The following is a 14,272-nucleotide window of genomic DNA, read 5'->3' on the forward strand; positions in this document are numbered from 1 at the left end:
TGATCCCATAACTTTTCATCTAGCATCATCATAATCAGGTCAGAATTTCAGTGTTTCCAATAATTTAGTTTATGACCAAATACCTGTAAAACCTAATTACCATCAGTCTCAGTTGTACCATGTGTTTTGTGCTAATTAGCACATGAAAAGCACTGAAATGCCTACAGTATGTACAGCCTCACGAGCTGCTAGCATGGTTTTAGACTCATTCTTGCTTCCTTTTACTTCATATTAAGTTGTCACTGCACTAAGACAGCCTCTTTTGTTATCTGTAGCTTTTATTTATTCGCCTTTGTTTCTGTCAGAATGTCAGTACGGCCTAGGAATGAGATGAATTTCATCAATTAGTTGCTGCTTTAGGTGCTGTATGATATGCAGCGGTGCATTGCTCACATTTGATTTATATTGTATTGCATTTATTCACGTAGTTACAGAGCCACGTATCAGTAATGAGGCAGCACAATAAAGCAGGCACGGGGGTGTATAAAAAGATCACAGGGTTGTTGCTAAGGAGTTTGTCTGTAGAAGTGGTCCGTGATGGTACTAGTTTTAATACTAGGGCTGCAATACAACATGAAACGGAGACTAAATTACTTCTTTTATCATGCGCTTTATAGAATATACAAGTTTACATGTCAAATCTGGCACAAAGGCATACAATACATATAGTTCAATAACTCATACCAGTGTTGTAGTCAAGACCACCTAAACTGAGAACAAGTCATCACCAAGACCAGAGTGTATCGAGACCAAGACTGTGAGGGGTTAAGACAGAGTCAAGAGAAAGACCAGACACAATCCAAGACGAGACCGAGACCTTCAAAAAGTGGTCTTGAGACTGGTCTTAAGACCAAGACCAATCTCGAGTACTACAACACTAACTCATACAATACGAATCTAAAAAGGCACAGAACTCTCCAGTCGCCTGCCCATCAGCTCTGCAGAATTCGTGCTGAATTGTCTATTTTACAAATATTAGTTGTGCTTTATGTGAGTGACCTTGGTTATTGACGCCATGAGGCTATGAGTCACTCATCAGAATCGGAAAATCAACTTGCTATAATTCTCCTGCCGACTCTGCTAGCCTAGCTAGACAGGAAAAGGTGGAGAAGATGAGCTCAAGATGGCAAGACCATCTCTGCGGCCATCTCAAGAATACGAGTCGCTCATGAGAATAGGGAAATCATCTCACCGGTCTCCTGCTGACTCTGCTAGCCTGGCCGGTCAAGGTTTTCAGATCCCACCTTTCCTGTCTATCCACTGTCACTATCAAATAAAAGGGAAAAAATAATCGAAAGAGCTGATGGGATAACATTTCACTGGGAATGTACCTCATACAATTTCATGTGACAAATAAAATTGATTGATGGACAAGCATGAAGCTGTAGAAGTGGTCAAGCTATATTCAGTATACCTTACATGTTTCACAAATGACAATTATACATATACTAACTATATTTACTTGCACAGATATTCTGTGCCTATCCCGGGTTGCTCAAAAAACGCAGTTCTGAAATGATGCATGGACTATAAATGTTGTAATTGAGTTACAAAAACCCAGTTTGTGGTCCATTTATGAGTACCTCAGTCCACGGTGGGATGGCTTTATGGTTTGCCGTTTTGTTTGAACTCAGCAAATGTAATCCCCATGTTGATTAAACATGTATGAGTGAGATATGCCCCATTTCTCTATTTACTTACAGAGTGCATTTTGTGGCCCGGAATCTGATCAAATTAAAATAATAACAGCTAAACGGGATTGCTCTCTTTGAGGTTGTCTTTGACTACAAGGGGAGGGAGGGAAATTTTAAAAATTTTAAAAAAATAACAAAGTTGCTACGACACAATAACAATAACACACACAATACATAACACACTTTACACAATACATACACCTACTTACACTTACACTTTTTTTTTTTTTTCTTTTCCCTCTTCTCTTTTTTTTTTTCAATACTATATAATTTATAACTTAAAAATATTATTATATTAAATTTACATTTTTTTATTATATATTTTACTTTTTTTAAAATTTATTATTTTTTATTTTTATTTATATTTTTTTTATTTTTATTAAATATTTTTATTTTTTTTTTTTATTTATTTAAAAAACACACACACACACACACACACACACACACACACACACACACACACACACACACACACACACACACACACACACACCACACACACACACACACACACACACACACACACACAACGGCAGTGCCAGTGATTATGATTATCATGTACTTGCATGAATGCAACAATGTGAAAACTTGCACACTCACAATATGCAACCATTGTGGTCACAGTCTGGAGCCCTAATGAAGGCTCATCTTATAATATACTTCAAACACACACTGTGAAGTACTCTGGTATTAAGGCAGCTGCTTTGTCATGTAAAAAAAAAAAAATAGACTTTGATTTTCTTCTTCTGGAGCATCAAAACATTTCAGGAGACATTTATCTCATGTCTGACAATGAATTGTGGTCTAAAAATGCACTGTAATGTTTCTGGTGATTTATGTCATGGTGTGTTTGTAACATCCACCTCTCAACCATACTGCAGCCTGACATGTTGAGTATTGTCTCTCCCCCTCTGCCCTCCTCAGGTTGACCATTCATGCCGAGTGCCCCATGCACCTAGAAGATTTCCCGATGGATGCACACGCCTGTCCTCTGAAATTCGGAAGTTGTAAGTCAGTCCAGATGGTCACAACAAAACAAACTTTAAAATCCCACTGCAGAAACAGTGGTGATTGTTCTCTGCAGGAGTTAGGGGCCTTTGTTCACCTGGAAAAACTTCAGAGGACTCAAACTGCACTCACCACTAGGAATAGGATACCTTGGGATAACTTCCATAGGAAGTGTTTGTTTTAGTAACATAGCACAAGTAGTCAAACACTGGCTTGAAGTAAGAGTTCCCTTGATACATTATCTTTATCAATTCTTACCTAAGAGACTACAACCATGCTACTTGTTCTGTGAGGCTGTACTTCTACTACTGATATTTGGCAGGTAAATGTTTACCATGCCCACCATTTCAGTGTAGCGTGCTAACATGCTACCATTTGCTAATTAGTAGTACTAAATACAAAGTAGATCTGATGGGAATGTAATTTTTTTTGCAGCTATTTTATGCCAATGACTGTTGTCTCCATTGCCCAGATGCTTACACAAATAACGAGGTGATCTACCTGTGGACCCAGGGAGACGAGAGGTCTGTTTCTGTAGCAGAAGATGGCTCCAGGCTGAACCAGTATGACTTACTGGGACATGTTATTGGCAAAGAAACCATCAGTTCCAGCACAGGTACACTATATGCCTTTCTCAGCTCCGAGAGCAGTATACAGTGTACTTTAAATGAATTCCAATTTGGTGTGTTTTACAGGCTGAAAGTTACATCTTAAACCAGACAACATACTACACTGAGCTTGTATGCCCGCAGTGTAAACAGGCTGGACAGCCAAGCAGCATTTTACAGCAGTGTGACAGCTTTTGCAGACCCAATTCTTTTTTGATGGAGGATACTGCAAGCAGTGAACCAAAACTGAGTAGGTCATGGGAAAAAAACTCCTACCTTTGAAAGATAAACTCTTATTAGTTTTCCTGCATACAATTTGTAGTAAATTAAATTGCCTTCCTTCTTTTTTATTGACATATACTGGCACTCTTTTGTTTGTTAAGTAACAGTCTTTTCTCCAGTTTCTATCATTTTGGATTCAGCTTGCATTTTTTTGAGAAAATGATGACTTTCGGTTTTCGGGAAACTATTCAGCGTATTTACAAAGATAATATGAGGAGGTGTTCCAGAGGTGAAAGTCTTATTTCCATTCTGTCTTGCGCTATAACACTGAGTCAACTTCAATAAGCACAGAAAAAAAGAAGAAAAAAAAGGAAAATCTGCCAGCCCATGCTTTTGATTACATATTAATGGGATCTTAAATTCTCATCTTTAAGACTGTTGTAGAAACCTTTTATCTGTCACACACAATCAAATCACATTCTATATTTCCCCATTGGGGGACTTAAAGCAGATGGCAACACTACCATAAAGGGATAAAATAACAAGGCACTGTAAGGGCTGGGTACTGAAATACGCTAGGAAGAAAAAGGCAATTCACAGCAATTATCTTGCAATAAATAATAGAGTTCAACCAGTTCCGACTAAGTGCTGTGTTTTATAATGTTTATAAAGTAGCTATTATAAGACACTGAGTTGCCAGCTCAATATAACATTTTCAACATCAATCTCCAGCTTTACGTAAGTGCAAGAAGTCTGGAAAAGGTGTTGGATGTACTGATTACTGCAAAGCTATAGATAAAAGGTTACTTCAGTGGGGCAGTTAGCAATTACTGAAAGAGTGCATTGCTTACAACTGAGCCACACTGGCCTTCCATTTTGAGAGATTTAACCTCTTTTGTAAAGCGGTTTGCTCGTGCAGCTCTTAACAGGTAAGCTACAAGGTAAGAGTGTGTTGAAAGCTGTTGAAATAACAGCACTTTATAACTCTACAGAGGAACCTTTATCTTAGTTATGTTTGGTTTAACCTTAAGTCAAGTGAATTGCAGAGGACCAACTAAAGTCTGGCTACAATTACAGAAATTCAAGGTTGAGTCAACCCGATTCCTTTAATGAACTGGTTCAGCTTGTGGGTGTGAAAAAAATCTCATTTCTTCAAACGTTAAATCTAATGGACTACAGTGAGCCAAGGGAATGGGAGGATTTGAGCCAGTTCAGCTCTGGTTAGAGTCGGCTCTGAAAAGACACCTCAGGGAATGAAAGGCTGGTTTTCTCATATCTTTGGAACACAGATCACAGACATGGCAATGAGAGCTGGTGCTTAGGGGAACATTTGCTGCCGTTGGTGACAAAATCTGAGCTGTAGGAAATGCTTAATATCAAGGGTCAGAAGAATGACGCAAGCAGATGTTCTTCACATCTACAGCAAAGAGAACTGTAGGAAAATGTAGATATGTCTTTAAAGCAATAGTCCAGTGAAAATCTATATCTTGAGAATCAAAGGCTTGGCAGTGGCTGAAAGATGGCTCGGAGAACGTTGTACATCGATCCTTTGTGGAGGAAAGCAGACCTCCACAAAAAGGATCGAGCAACGTTTCAGAGCCATCTTTCCAGCCTAGATTTTTGGTGGAGTATTCCATTAAAAGACCTTCCTTTAATCAAAATATTCACGGGATGAGGGAAATAAGGTTGCTTAACGTAAATGAAGACGTATTACAAACAATGCATTTTACCTCAGTATTTTATATCTCACCATTTTAGTTCTCTGACCATTATGATGTTCAGAGAGATATATTGACAGATATATTGGCATTTTAAAAAGGAACAGTATTTCATCTCCAGTACCTTTTTTCTATTAACATTTGTACCTCACCTTTTGAACCTTACCAATTGTCCTTTTTGAATAGTGCAGATGCTGCTTTGCCATGACCTCTAACCCCTCTCACAGAAAGGACAATTGTGCACATCTGCACCAAAAACATTCAAAAACTATTGATGTCATCTGTCATTTCATTTGTTTCCACCCTTTCAAATTCAACCTTGTATGCTTGTCTGAACAGATCCTAGTTTGAACTGAAGTGAAATTGAGGTCAGTTACGTGACAGTTACGTGACACAACATTTTCTATGTTTTCGTAGGGGGCTGAAGACAATCATATGAGCTACTTTGATGATGCAAATGTTCTAACTTTAATACATCTTACTTTGAATATTTCAGCTTATGTTGCTCCCAATTGGGCATGGTATTAATAATTATGACCCTGTGGTGTCTCTCTCTCTCTCTGTCTCCCTCTCTTTCTATGTTTCTCTCCTCTCCCTTAGGAGAATACGTAGTGATGACAACATATTTCCATTTGAAAAGGAAAATTGGCTATTTTGTGATTCAAACCTACCTCCCGTGCATCATGACTGTCATACTGTCTCAGGTCTCCTTCTGGCTAAACAGAGAATCGGTTCCTGCTCGCACTGTATTTGGTGAGTGCCATCTTCTGTTCATGATACAACCAAAAGAAATGACGGAAATGAGCAATTTAAAAAAAAGGTCAGATCATTTGATGGAGCTTTTAAATTATGGGCAAAACAAATTGCATTTGTTCACCATCAGATGATTCAGCAAATTGCAAAACAAGTAGAGGGCTAAAAAAAGGTTCCCCTTGGAAAGTTCTAATTAACATAACGATGTACAAAACATAGCTGCACATGGACATGAATGAGCAATTTATTTTTTCCAAATCTTTTATCACAGTATTGACTTTCTCCAACCTCTGTAACTGCAAGCACTAATTAATCAAAGATGAGTCAAGACAAAGTTGGAGAGTATCAAATTAGTAAAGTGTGGCAGGTGATAGACGATGTGCTGCATCTCTTGAAAAGGATGTTCGGCTGCTCTTTTAACTATATCCACAGCAGCGCTAGGTCATTTAGAAAGAACCAGACACATCCATTTAAAAAAATGAGATAATCCCACCAAAGTCACCATGGACTCATGATAAGGGTCAGATCACACATTTGCAGTAGTGGAACAAAATAAATCAGTTTGGTTTCAAGAAAATGGCAGAGGTTCAGAGCCTCACCATTTCGAAAACAGTTCATAAAAAAAAAAAAAAAAAAAAAAAAAACATTTAACCAAATCCAACCATATATGGGAGTATCTTCTATTTTCCAAATAATATGCTTATTCTAATGCTATTCAAAACGTGTTATCCTCCCTTTTTACTGTGATTAAACAGCTTCAATTTGTTGAGGACATAGTGTCTGCTTAGATCACCCCATACTCGAAAATGAGATGTACTTTGCCCTTCCCCTCTTCTTTCAATTGTTGATGCTGTGCTGCATAATCTATGGAAGTGCCCCTTCACCCCCTGTGTTTGTTGAATAATTAGCATTTTGATTTGGAAATGAAGCACACATGTACATGAAGTAGCACACATTGTACAATAGATGTTGAATAGCATGCAAAACAAGGGGCCACTCTCATGTTAGGGAGGAAATAAAAGCCTATTACAGCTACCTAACCATAAGTCCTTTAATTACACACACACACACACACACACACACACACACACACACACACACACACACACACACACACACACACACACACACACACACACACACACACACACACACACACACACACACACACACACACACACACACACACGGAATTGGGCTACATTTGTATTTTCACAGTGGAATGATTGAAACATTATCCGTAAAAGACACAGCTCCCAGCAGTGTTCACATCTGTGTTTCCCTGTTCACAAAGTCGCACTGATCAGCTCACACAAGGATCTGTTCTTAGCTGCTGCGTGTTGCAAAAGTCATCAGCAACTAAACTCATTTTTAATTTCTGTTCCCTGGTAGGCTTTCAACTTGTATTCTGTAGGCATGATTGAACACTGTTCTAATGCAACTACTTTCCCCCAGTGAGGAGTAATACCCTAATTAAACAGAAACATGTTGGAATATAGGCAATTTATGCAAAATGCAGTACCAGAAAATAAATCAATCTCTGTCCTTAAAGAAGAATAGTTACCATCAATCTTTTTGTCACAAATTCTAATTTCTCACCCATGACTCACTGAAATGAGTTGACCTCTCCGTTCTGTATAGCCCACTGTGTATCTATTTTCCATCAGATGAGATAAGTTGGAACAGATGAAGTGATTGCTTTTATGTGGTTGGGTGGGCTACCATTGTTAGAGCAACATTTCATCCCTTGCAGCACTGAATTTAAAAGCCAGGATGTAAAATGATGTGTGTGGATGCATTATCTGTTTTAACTTTTATGTGTGCTAAAGCCTTTATTGTAGCCAACATTTGCACATAACTGCACTTGGGATGGCTTACACTAAATGTACGCAGGACAATAGCATATCTGTCTCTATGTAGAAGGTAGAGGAAATTTAGCATTTTTACAACTTGGGTCATGGTTGGACATTTAAATGGACTTATATTCATAGTTTGTTATTGAAGATATTTTGGACCTTACAACTATACTTTACACAGCTTTATGAGTGCGTCTACGATGCCAGAAAACACATGCGTCCAACTAGTGGTCGACCGATATTGGACGGCCGATGACCGGTATATAATGCTGATGTTTTTTGCATCTGATAAAATACAGATGTAGTAAACACAAGATCAGCCTCTCTTTGTTTTTATTCCCAGACAGTCGCAGTTAGGAGCAGCAAGTTGTAATGCAGGAAACTAACTTTCTCTGCTGCTGCATTTTCTACAGTTTGCCTGTTCATCTCCTTCTCATAAATGGCCCCACCCTCACTGAATGTTCTCTCAGCATCTCAGAGGGGTGGGCTTGGGCAACTCGAGAGACTGTCACTCATGACTCACATATGTACGTTCAGTGAACGAATCATTAAATCACTCAGTGAGTGAGTGTATGCCTGCGAACGAATCACGTTCGCTCGCAACTGACTGAGAGCTCAACCGAACTGACTGAGAAATGAACAGATCGTTTCAGGAAGGGATTTAGTTTGTTCACTCAACAACGACACAGCACTACGATTTATAAGAGTAATTTCATCTCGTAGTACCATTGCTTTTAAGGATGCCACAATACCAGAAATTAAGTACTGGATACCAATACTAGTCAATGCTTCATACCCAATTGCGATACCACAGTAAAAAACTAAAAAACTAAAATCAGGTACTCCAACATGCGCTCTTTTATAATGTGCGTTGTCAGTGTTTCCCACAGAATCAGTTTGTATTTGTGGTGCTAGGGGAGTTTTTTCACATATCGTTTTTTGACATATCGTAGAACCGATATTAGGCAGGTTAAAGTTAACATAACTGAAACAAGCACTAACGTTCGCTAATGTCAGTTATCATCTCGCAAGTTAGGCCCCATGTTAAAAAAAACAACGGTAAAGAGAAACAGACTTACTTGCTGTTTGGGAGTTCCAGGTGAACTCGTGATGCAAGGTAAAGCCAGAGGCTACTGTGGTCAAGCCGTCAGAGATGGACTGAAATGAGGGGCAATTTAATTACTGTTCTTCCATGCTGGTAGCATTCATCTTCAGCTTTTAATGGAAGACTAGAACACTTGTAGGTGTATATGCTGCCCCCTGTCAGGTCTAGAAAAATTGCATCCACGGTACCTACAGCACGAGTACGGTCACGTTTCAGAATTTCAGAAGTATCTGTTCTTGTGACATCCCAAATTGCTTTGATAATAATCTTGTTTTGTTGTAGTTCATACAAATAACTTGCAGCATAGTCCTGAAAATGCAAAAGGAAAATCCTCATTTTCAAAACATTCGGTTGACATTCGGTTGGACAGCCCCTAAAAGGCTTCACGGTTACACTAGCTTACCATCCCACAATGGTCAACATGAAATGACAAATCTGATGAATATTGTACTCGTTGGCAGTAGGAGTGGGGGCTGGGGATGCCCATACAATAGTTTTTCGAGCCATCTAATCTAGTTTAGCTGGTTGAAGGCTTGCTACCGCTACAATTCCCAACTAAATCTCACTAAAAGATCGAAATCAATCTAACTATACAGACAGTATATTGAACTTTGAAAGCTAGGAGTATTTTAAGCTTATAATTTTAAATTTTAAGCCCAAAAGAAGTCCTTTAGATGATTGAGCAACTAGACAATTCAAACCTGAAGTTTCTCTTACATGGACACGGCTTCCTGGTTTGCAAAAACTCTAAAAACAAAGCCATGATGGCAACACCTATGCAGAATTTGACCCAGGTTGGAAAAAAAATAAAAATAAAAAAAATAAACTTAACTTTCCTTTAAGTGTTTGAGCAAAAAAGGATCTCTTTACTAATGTTTTTTTTATTTTATCCTCAGGGGTCACCACTGTCCTAACCATGACCACCCTGAGCATCAGTGCTAGAAACTCCCTTCCTAAGGTGGCCTATGCCACAGCCATGGACTGGTTCATGGCTGTGTGCTATGCCTTTGTCTTCTCTGCCTTGATTGAGTTTGCCACAGTCAACTACTTCACCAAGCGCAGCTGGGCATGGGATGGGAAAAAAGAGGGCATGGAAATAAGGGTGAGTGATTGTTATTTATACAATTATTTTTTTTTTTTTGATTAATGGATATGACACGGCCACACTTTTGTGCTGAACCAACATTAACAATCAGAAACGCGTCATCCTAAAAACAAAAACGCAACCGTTTTTCAGAAAGGAGTTTATTTCCGCTTTTTTTTTTTTTCCTGCAGATGAATTGTTCCCCGTCTTCTGATTTGTTAACCCTGTTAAAAATGCTCCAACTTGCTCAGTAAGTCCTCATTTTACACTGGAGGAGTGACGTGGGCAAAATGCACTTTGGAAACAGTGATAGAAAGTTCCCTACTTAAAGCAGCCCAAAGTACTAGATAAAGACGATAAAGAGAGCTTTTATTTATTCATTAACAGCCAAATGGAACAGGGACAGTGGGGCGGAACTGTGACAGCAAAAACAGAGGTAAGCTCCCAGATGGCAGCATATGTCTCACCCTAAAGTCAGTGTACGCTCATTTTCCCCCCACAAAAGACGGCCCCCTTACATCTAGTCTAGACACACCGATTAAAAAGGGAGTGTGCATTATGTAAAATGAGTCCCATGAGGCTGACATTTTTATTCTAAGCATGGAATCTAATAAACCAAAGTTTGCCGATTTTTTTATTTGTCAATAGTCTTGTCCGTTTGTGTGTTGTTTATTAAGATGGTGAGTGACGGTGAGTTTTTTTTTTTGCTTGACTCAATTTAAGGACTGGTTTTATTTGGAGGATGCAGGGGTCCAAACGAGATGCTGTTCTCTGAAGCGATGATGAAGTCACATAAATAAAACCCTGATAAATCCCTTATGATAATCTCAGTGCCTAAATCTAGCATGATTTCTATGATGTTTTATAAGTTATCACATCAAATGAAATATATTAGAGGCATGAGACCGTACCAGAGCAGGCACTGAGAAGCAGTGAGCAAAATTAAAAGCACATGGTCCTGTGCTGAACGTATAAAATGCTCTATCCAGTTTATGGCTTTCAAAAGAGGCTTATTCGTTCCAGTAATGAAAAGGAACAAATAAAATGATTTGACTATTTTCGTATGGCTCTCGTGATTGACAGAATCAGGTGTCGGTAGTGTGGTTTGATTGACAGTGCTAAGAGGTAGACTACGAAATATGCTTTCCTCCGGTCAAAAAATGCATTGCAACTCCTAAATAATAATAAATGGTTTGCTCGGATGTTTTTCAAGGTAAGTTACCTTAGCAGACCCCTCGCATGGGGTTGAGAAGATGGCAAAGAATAGCACACAATGAAATTCTGTGTACAACCTGTAGAACCAGTGGGGTTTACAAAGTCACGCTGATAACTAACAGCAAGAAAGCTGGCAAACTACGGAGGACAACAATTGCTCAAGAATCACTAAATAAGTTAAATGTATAAATAGACCGGGGCGGCCTCTAGCTCACCCAGTGAGAGCGTTCGCCCCATGTAGGCTGAGTCCTGCAGCGGCGCAGGGTTCGAATCTGACCTGCTGCCCTTTGCTGCGTGTCATCCCCCATCGCTCTCCAGCTTTCATGTCTATGCACTTTAAAATAAAAAGGGAAAAGCCCCAAAAATAATCTTAAAAAAACAAACAATTTATAAATAAATAATTGAATAATTAAATCAATAATACGTCAATAAATAAATGCTGAAATAAATACAAATAAATACATGTTCAAATGGATACGGAAATAAATAGATAAATGTATAAATAAAAGTTGATAATCAAACAGGACAAATATATTAAAATGTATTTCAACATTTATTTATTTATGTATTTATTATTTCTGTTTATTTGTATGTTAATGAGATAGGAGGTCCTAACCTCTGTCTGAAGCAGGATTGGTCAATTATCAGAATAGGATTTAAGTAACACTTACTAATGTAACTAGAAGGTGGAAAAGGAGTCAATCCCCGGCCCAATCCCAATCTCCACCCTAAGGCCTGAAGCCCTCAACCTTAACAGACTTAACGGACTTCACCTTGTAAGTGACGGAGAGCGAGAGGCTGCCAGGGCTCGAAATGGTGCGAATAGGAATAGGACAGCACTTTGCGGCCACATTTTACATTACCTTGATGATGCCAAAACATGTTCAAATAAAATGTCGATGACGATTTTACAGCGGGACAACCCAAAGCCCTCACAGACTTATCGGGAGCGCGCCTCAAAGTCCGTGAGTCCACGAGTGTGGAGATTGGGATTATTATTTTATTTATCTATTCCTGTATATTATACATTTAGCACAAGAAAATCAGTCCTTCCAGAAAAATGCTTTTTTTGTGATTGTTGCGGGCAAAAATCCTTGATTATGTGGCACGTTTTCTTAAAAAATGCGATGGAATATGCGGGATATTCATGCAATTTTATGCAATGAAATTGCGGGAACTTGCAAAAACTGCGGTTTGATGAAAAAAAGAAAAAAAAGTGATTCCCCCAACACCCTGCTTTTCGATGATGTTCACGTCGCGTAATTACTTCACTTCATAACGTTCCCAAGGCAACAGGGGAAAATGGCTGCTCTTGTGTGAAGTAAACGTAAACTTTTTCAACTTTCTGCTAAGATATGTGACTTTTTTGCAACGAAAATGTGGGGATTATGACCTCATGCAAGCCCCGCATATTTTGCGCAGAAATCGGCAATTTTGCGCAGAAATCGGCAATTTATTCGGCGAAAGTGCAGCATATTTGAAAAAAATGCGGCCCCCGCATAAATATGCAGACTTTGGCTGATTATGCATTGAATTATGCGATCGCATAATCGCGTTTTTCTGGAGGGACTGGAAAATGTGTAACTTCATTACTTTGCTTTATATTAAATTAACTAATTGTCTTTTCTCTTTTAACCAGATAAAAGTCTCATTGAACTTAAAAATTACTTTTTTTTTTTTTTTTTTTAGGAGAAACCTGGTCAAGATGTCAGCACAAAAACACAAACAAACCGTACAGAAAACATAAGCAGGCTAAGGTGAATTACTAATTGTACAGCTAAACTAAGTAAAATGGCTTCATTCTTGAGGCATTTCTATACTCTAAAATGGATCAGCACACATGGACAATGGCAATATTAAAAACAAGTAAAACATTGGAAGGATGGAATTCTGGGTTTGGTGTTTGTGAATAACATGAAAATCACATCAGAAAGATTATGAAACAGTCCAATATGGTAAATAGTGGCTATCAAAAAAAGCTGCTGCTGTGTTGCTGCTAGCACATCAAATGATGGAACGCTTCTATCAGACACAACATAGGGGAAAAACATATTTCTTGTACTGCGACAGACGGTGCCACAAATCTATTTTCTGCTACTAATGTACAGACTGTTTGACACAATCAGTACAGCTTTTCCAGTTTTTTTCCAGTTTGACATTTGGTCCTCTGAGTGATTGGCAGAAATGCATATTGCTGCCATGGAACTTCTCAGGCGGTGAGAATAATTTGCACTGTTACATTGCAGCAGAGTGGAGGGTTTTTCATTCTTCGTTTTATTTTTTTCTCCTTTTGATGCTTCGTCTTAATGGCAACAGCCTGGGCTGTGTTCTCAGGGGCAGTGCTGAGCATGCAGTTGTCATGATAGATAAAAAAGAATGGGGTCACGGAGGGAGACATGGCAGTCCCATCACCCTCCCCGCAAGGATGAGCTACTGGAAAGCAAAGGGATCAGACTACACATGCTTTTTTTTTACAATAAAAAAAGGGAACCTATAGGAGGATAACCTATAAAGGAAAGAGTGTTTTTATTTATTTATTTTTTAGGAAAGAAGTTTTAGCTCAATAAGTCTTTTTGAAAATACCATCCCCAGTCATCAGAGGCTGGGTTTCAGCCACCACTCTAACCGGAACCAAACGATGACTTCATCGCCCTCAGGCTCCTTCTTTTATAGGACTGAAAATAGTGAGCTGTAGACGAGTCAATGTGCACTAATTTACTTGGCTGGTTATGGAGTTTCTATGCCATTTTCTTCCTTTTTTGTCGCCTAACGTTCTGTTTGACAAGCGATCTACCTAATTAGCTCTTCCTTCGCCGGCTGAAGGTGTGCTTATTACAGAAGTTAGCCGGTGGGGAGTTTGGTTGGAATGAAAGCCTGCGTATTCTCGGCACTCCATGACACATGATTGGACACTACTGTGTTAGATATTATGTGCTGGTTTCATCAGCAGACACAGGAGCACTGGCTCATTGTGCAGTGGGCCGCACTGCTGGAGACAAGAAGAGATCA

General features: G+C 38.9%; 2 protein-coding genes across 3 annotated transcripts in view; one reads left to right on the forward strand and one right to left on the reverse strand.

Moving 5' to 3' along the window:
* gabrb4 (gamma-aminobutyric acid type A receptor subunit beta4) overlaps positions 1–14,272 on the reverse strand; it is a 236,603-nt gene that overhangs the window by 208,276 nt on the left and 14,055 nt on the right. The window lies entirely within an intron of this gene.
* Positions 1–14,272, forward strand: part of gabra3 (gamma-aminobutyric acid type A receptor subunit alpha3) — a 114,684-nt gene that overhangs the window by 93,554 nt on the left and 6,858 nt on the right. For both annotated transcript variants that reach the window (XM_039777579.1, XM_039777580.1), the window contains exons 6-9: positions 2,619–2,701; positions 3,175–3,318; positions 5,851–6,003; positions 9,861–10,066. In XM_039777579.1, the coding sequence (XP_039633513.1) occupies positions 2,619–2,701; positions 3,175–3,318; positions 5,851–6,003; positions 9,861–10,066 (586 nt within the window). The remainder of the gene's footprint in view (positions 1–2,618; positions 2,702–3,174; positions 3,319–5,850; positions 6,004–9,860; positions 10,067–14,272) is intronic.

Source organism: Perca fluviatilis, chromosome 16, assembly GCF_010015445.1.
Source record: "Perca fluviatilis chromosome 16, GENO_Pfluv_1.0, whole genome shotgun sequence".
Lineage (NCBI taxonomy): Eukaryota > Metazoa > Chordata > Actinopteri > Perciformes > Percidae > Perca > Perca fluviatilis.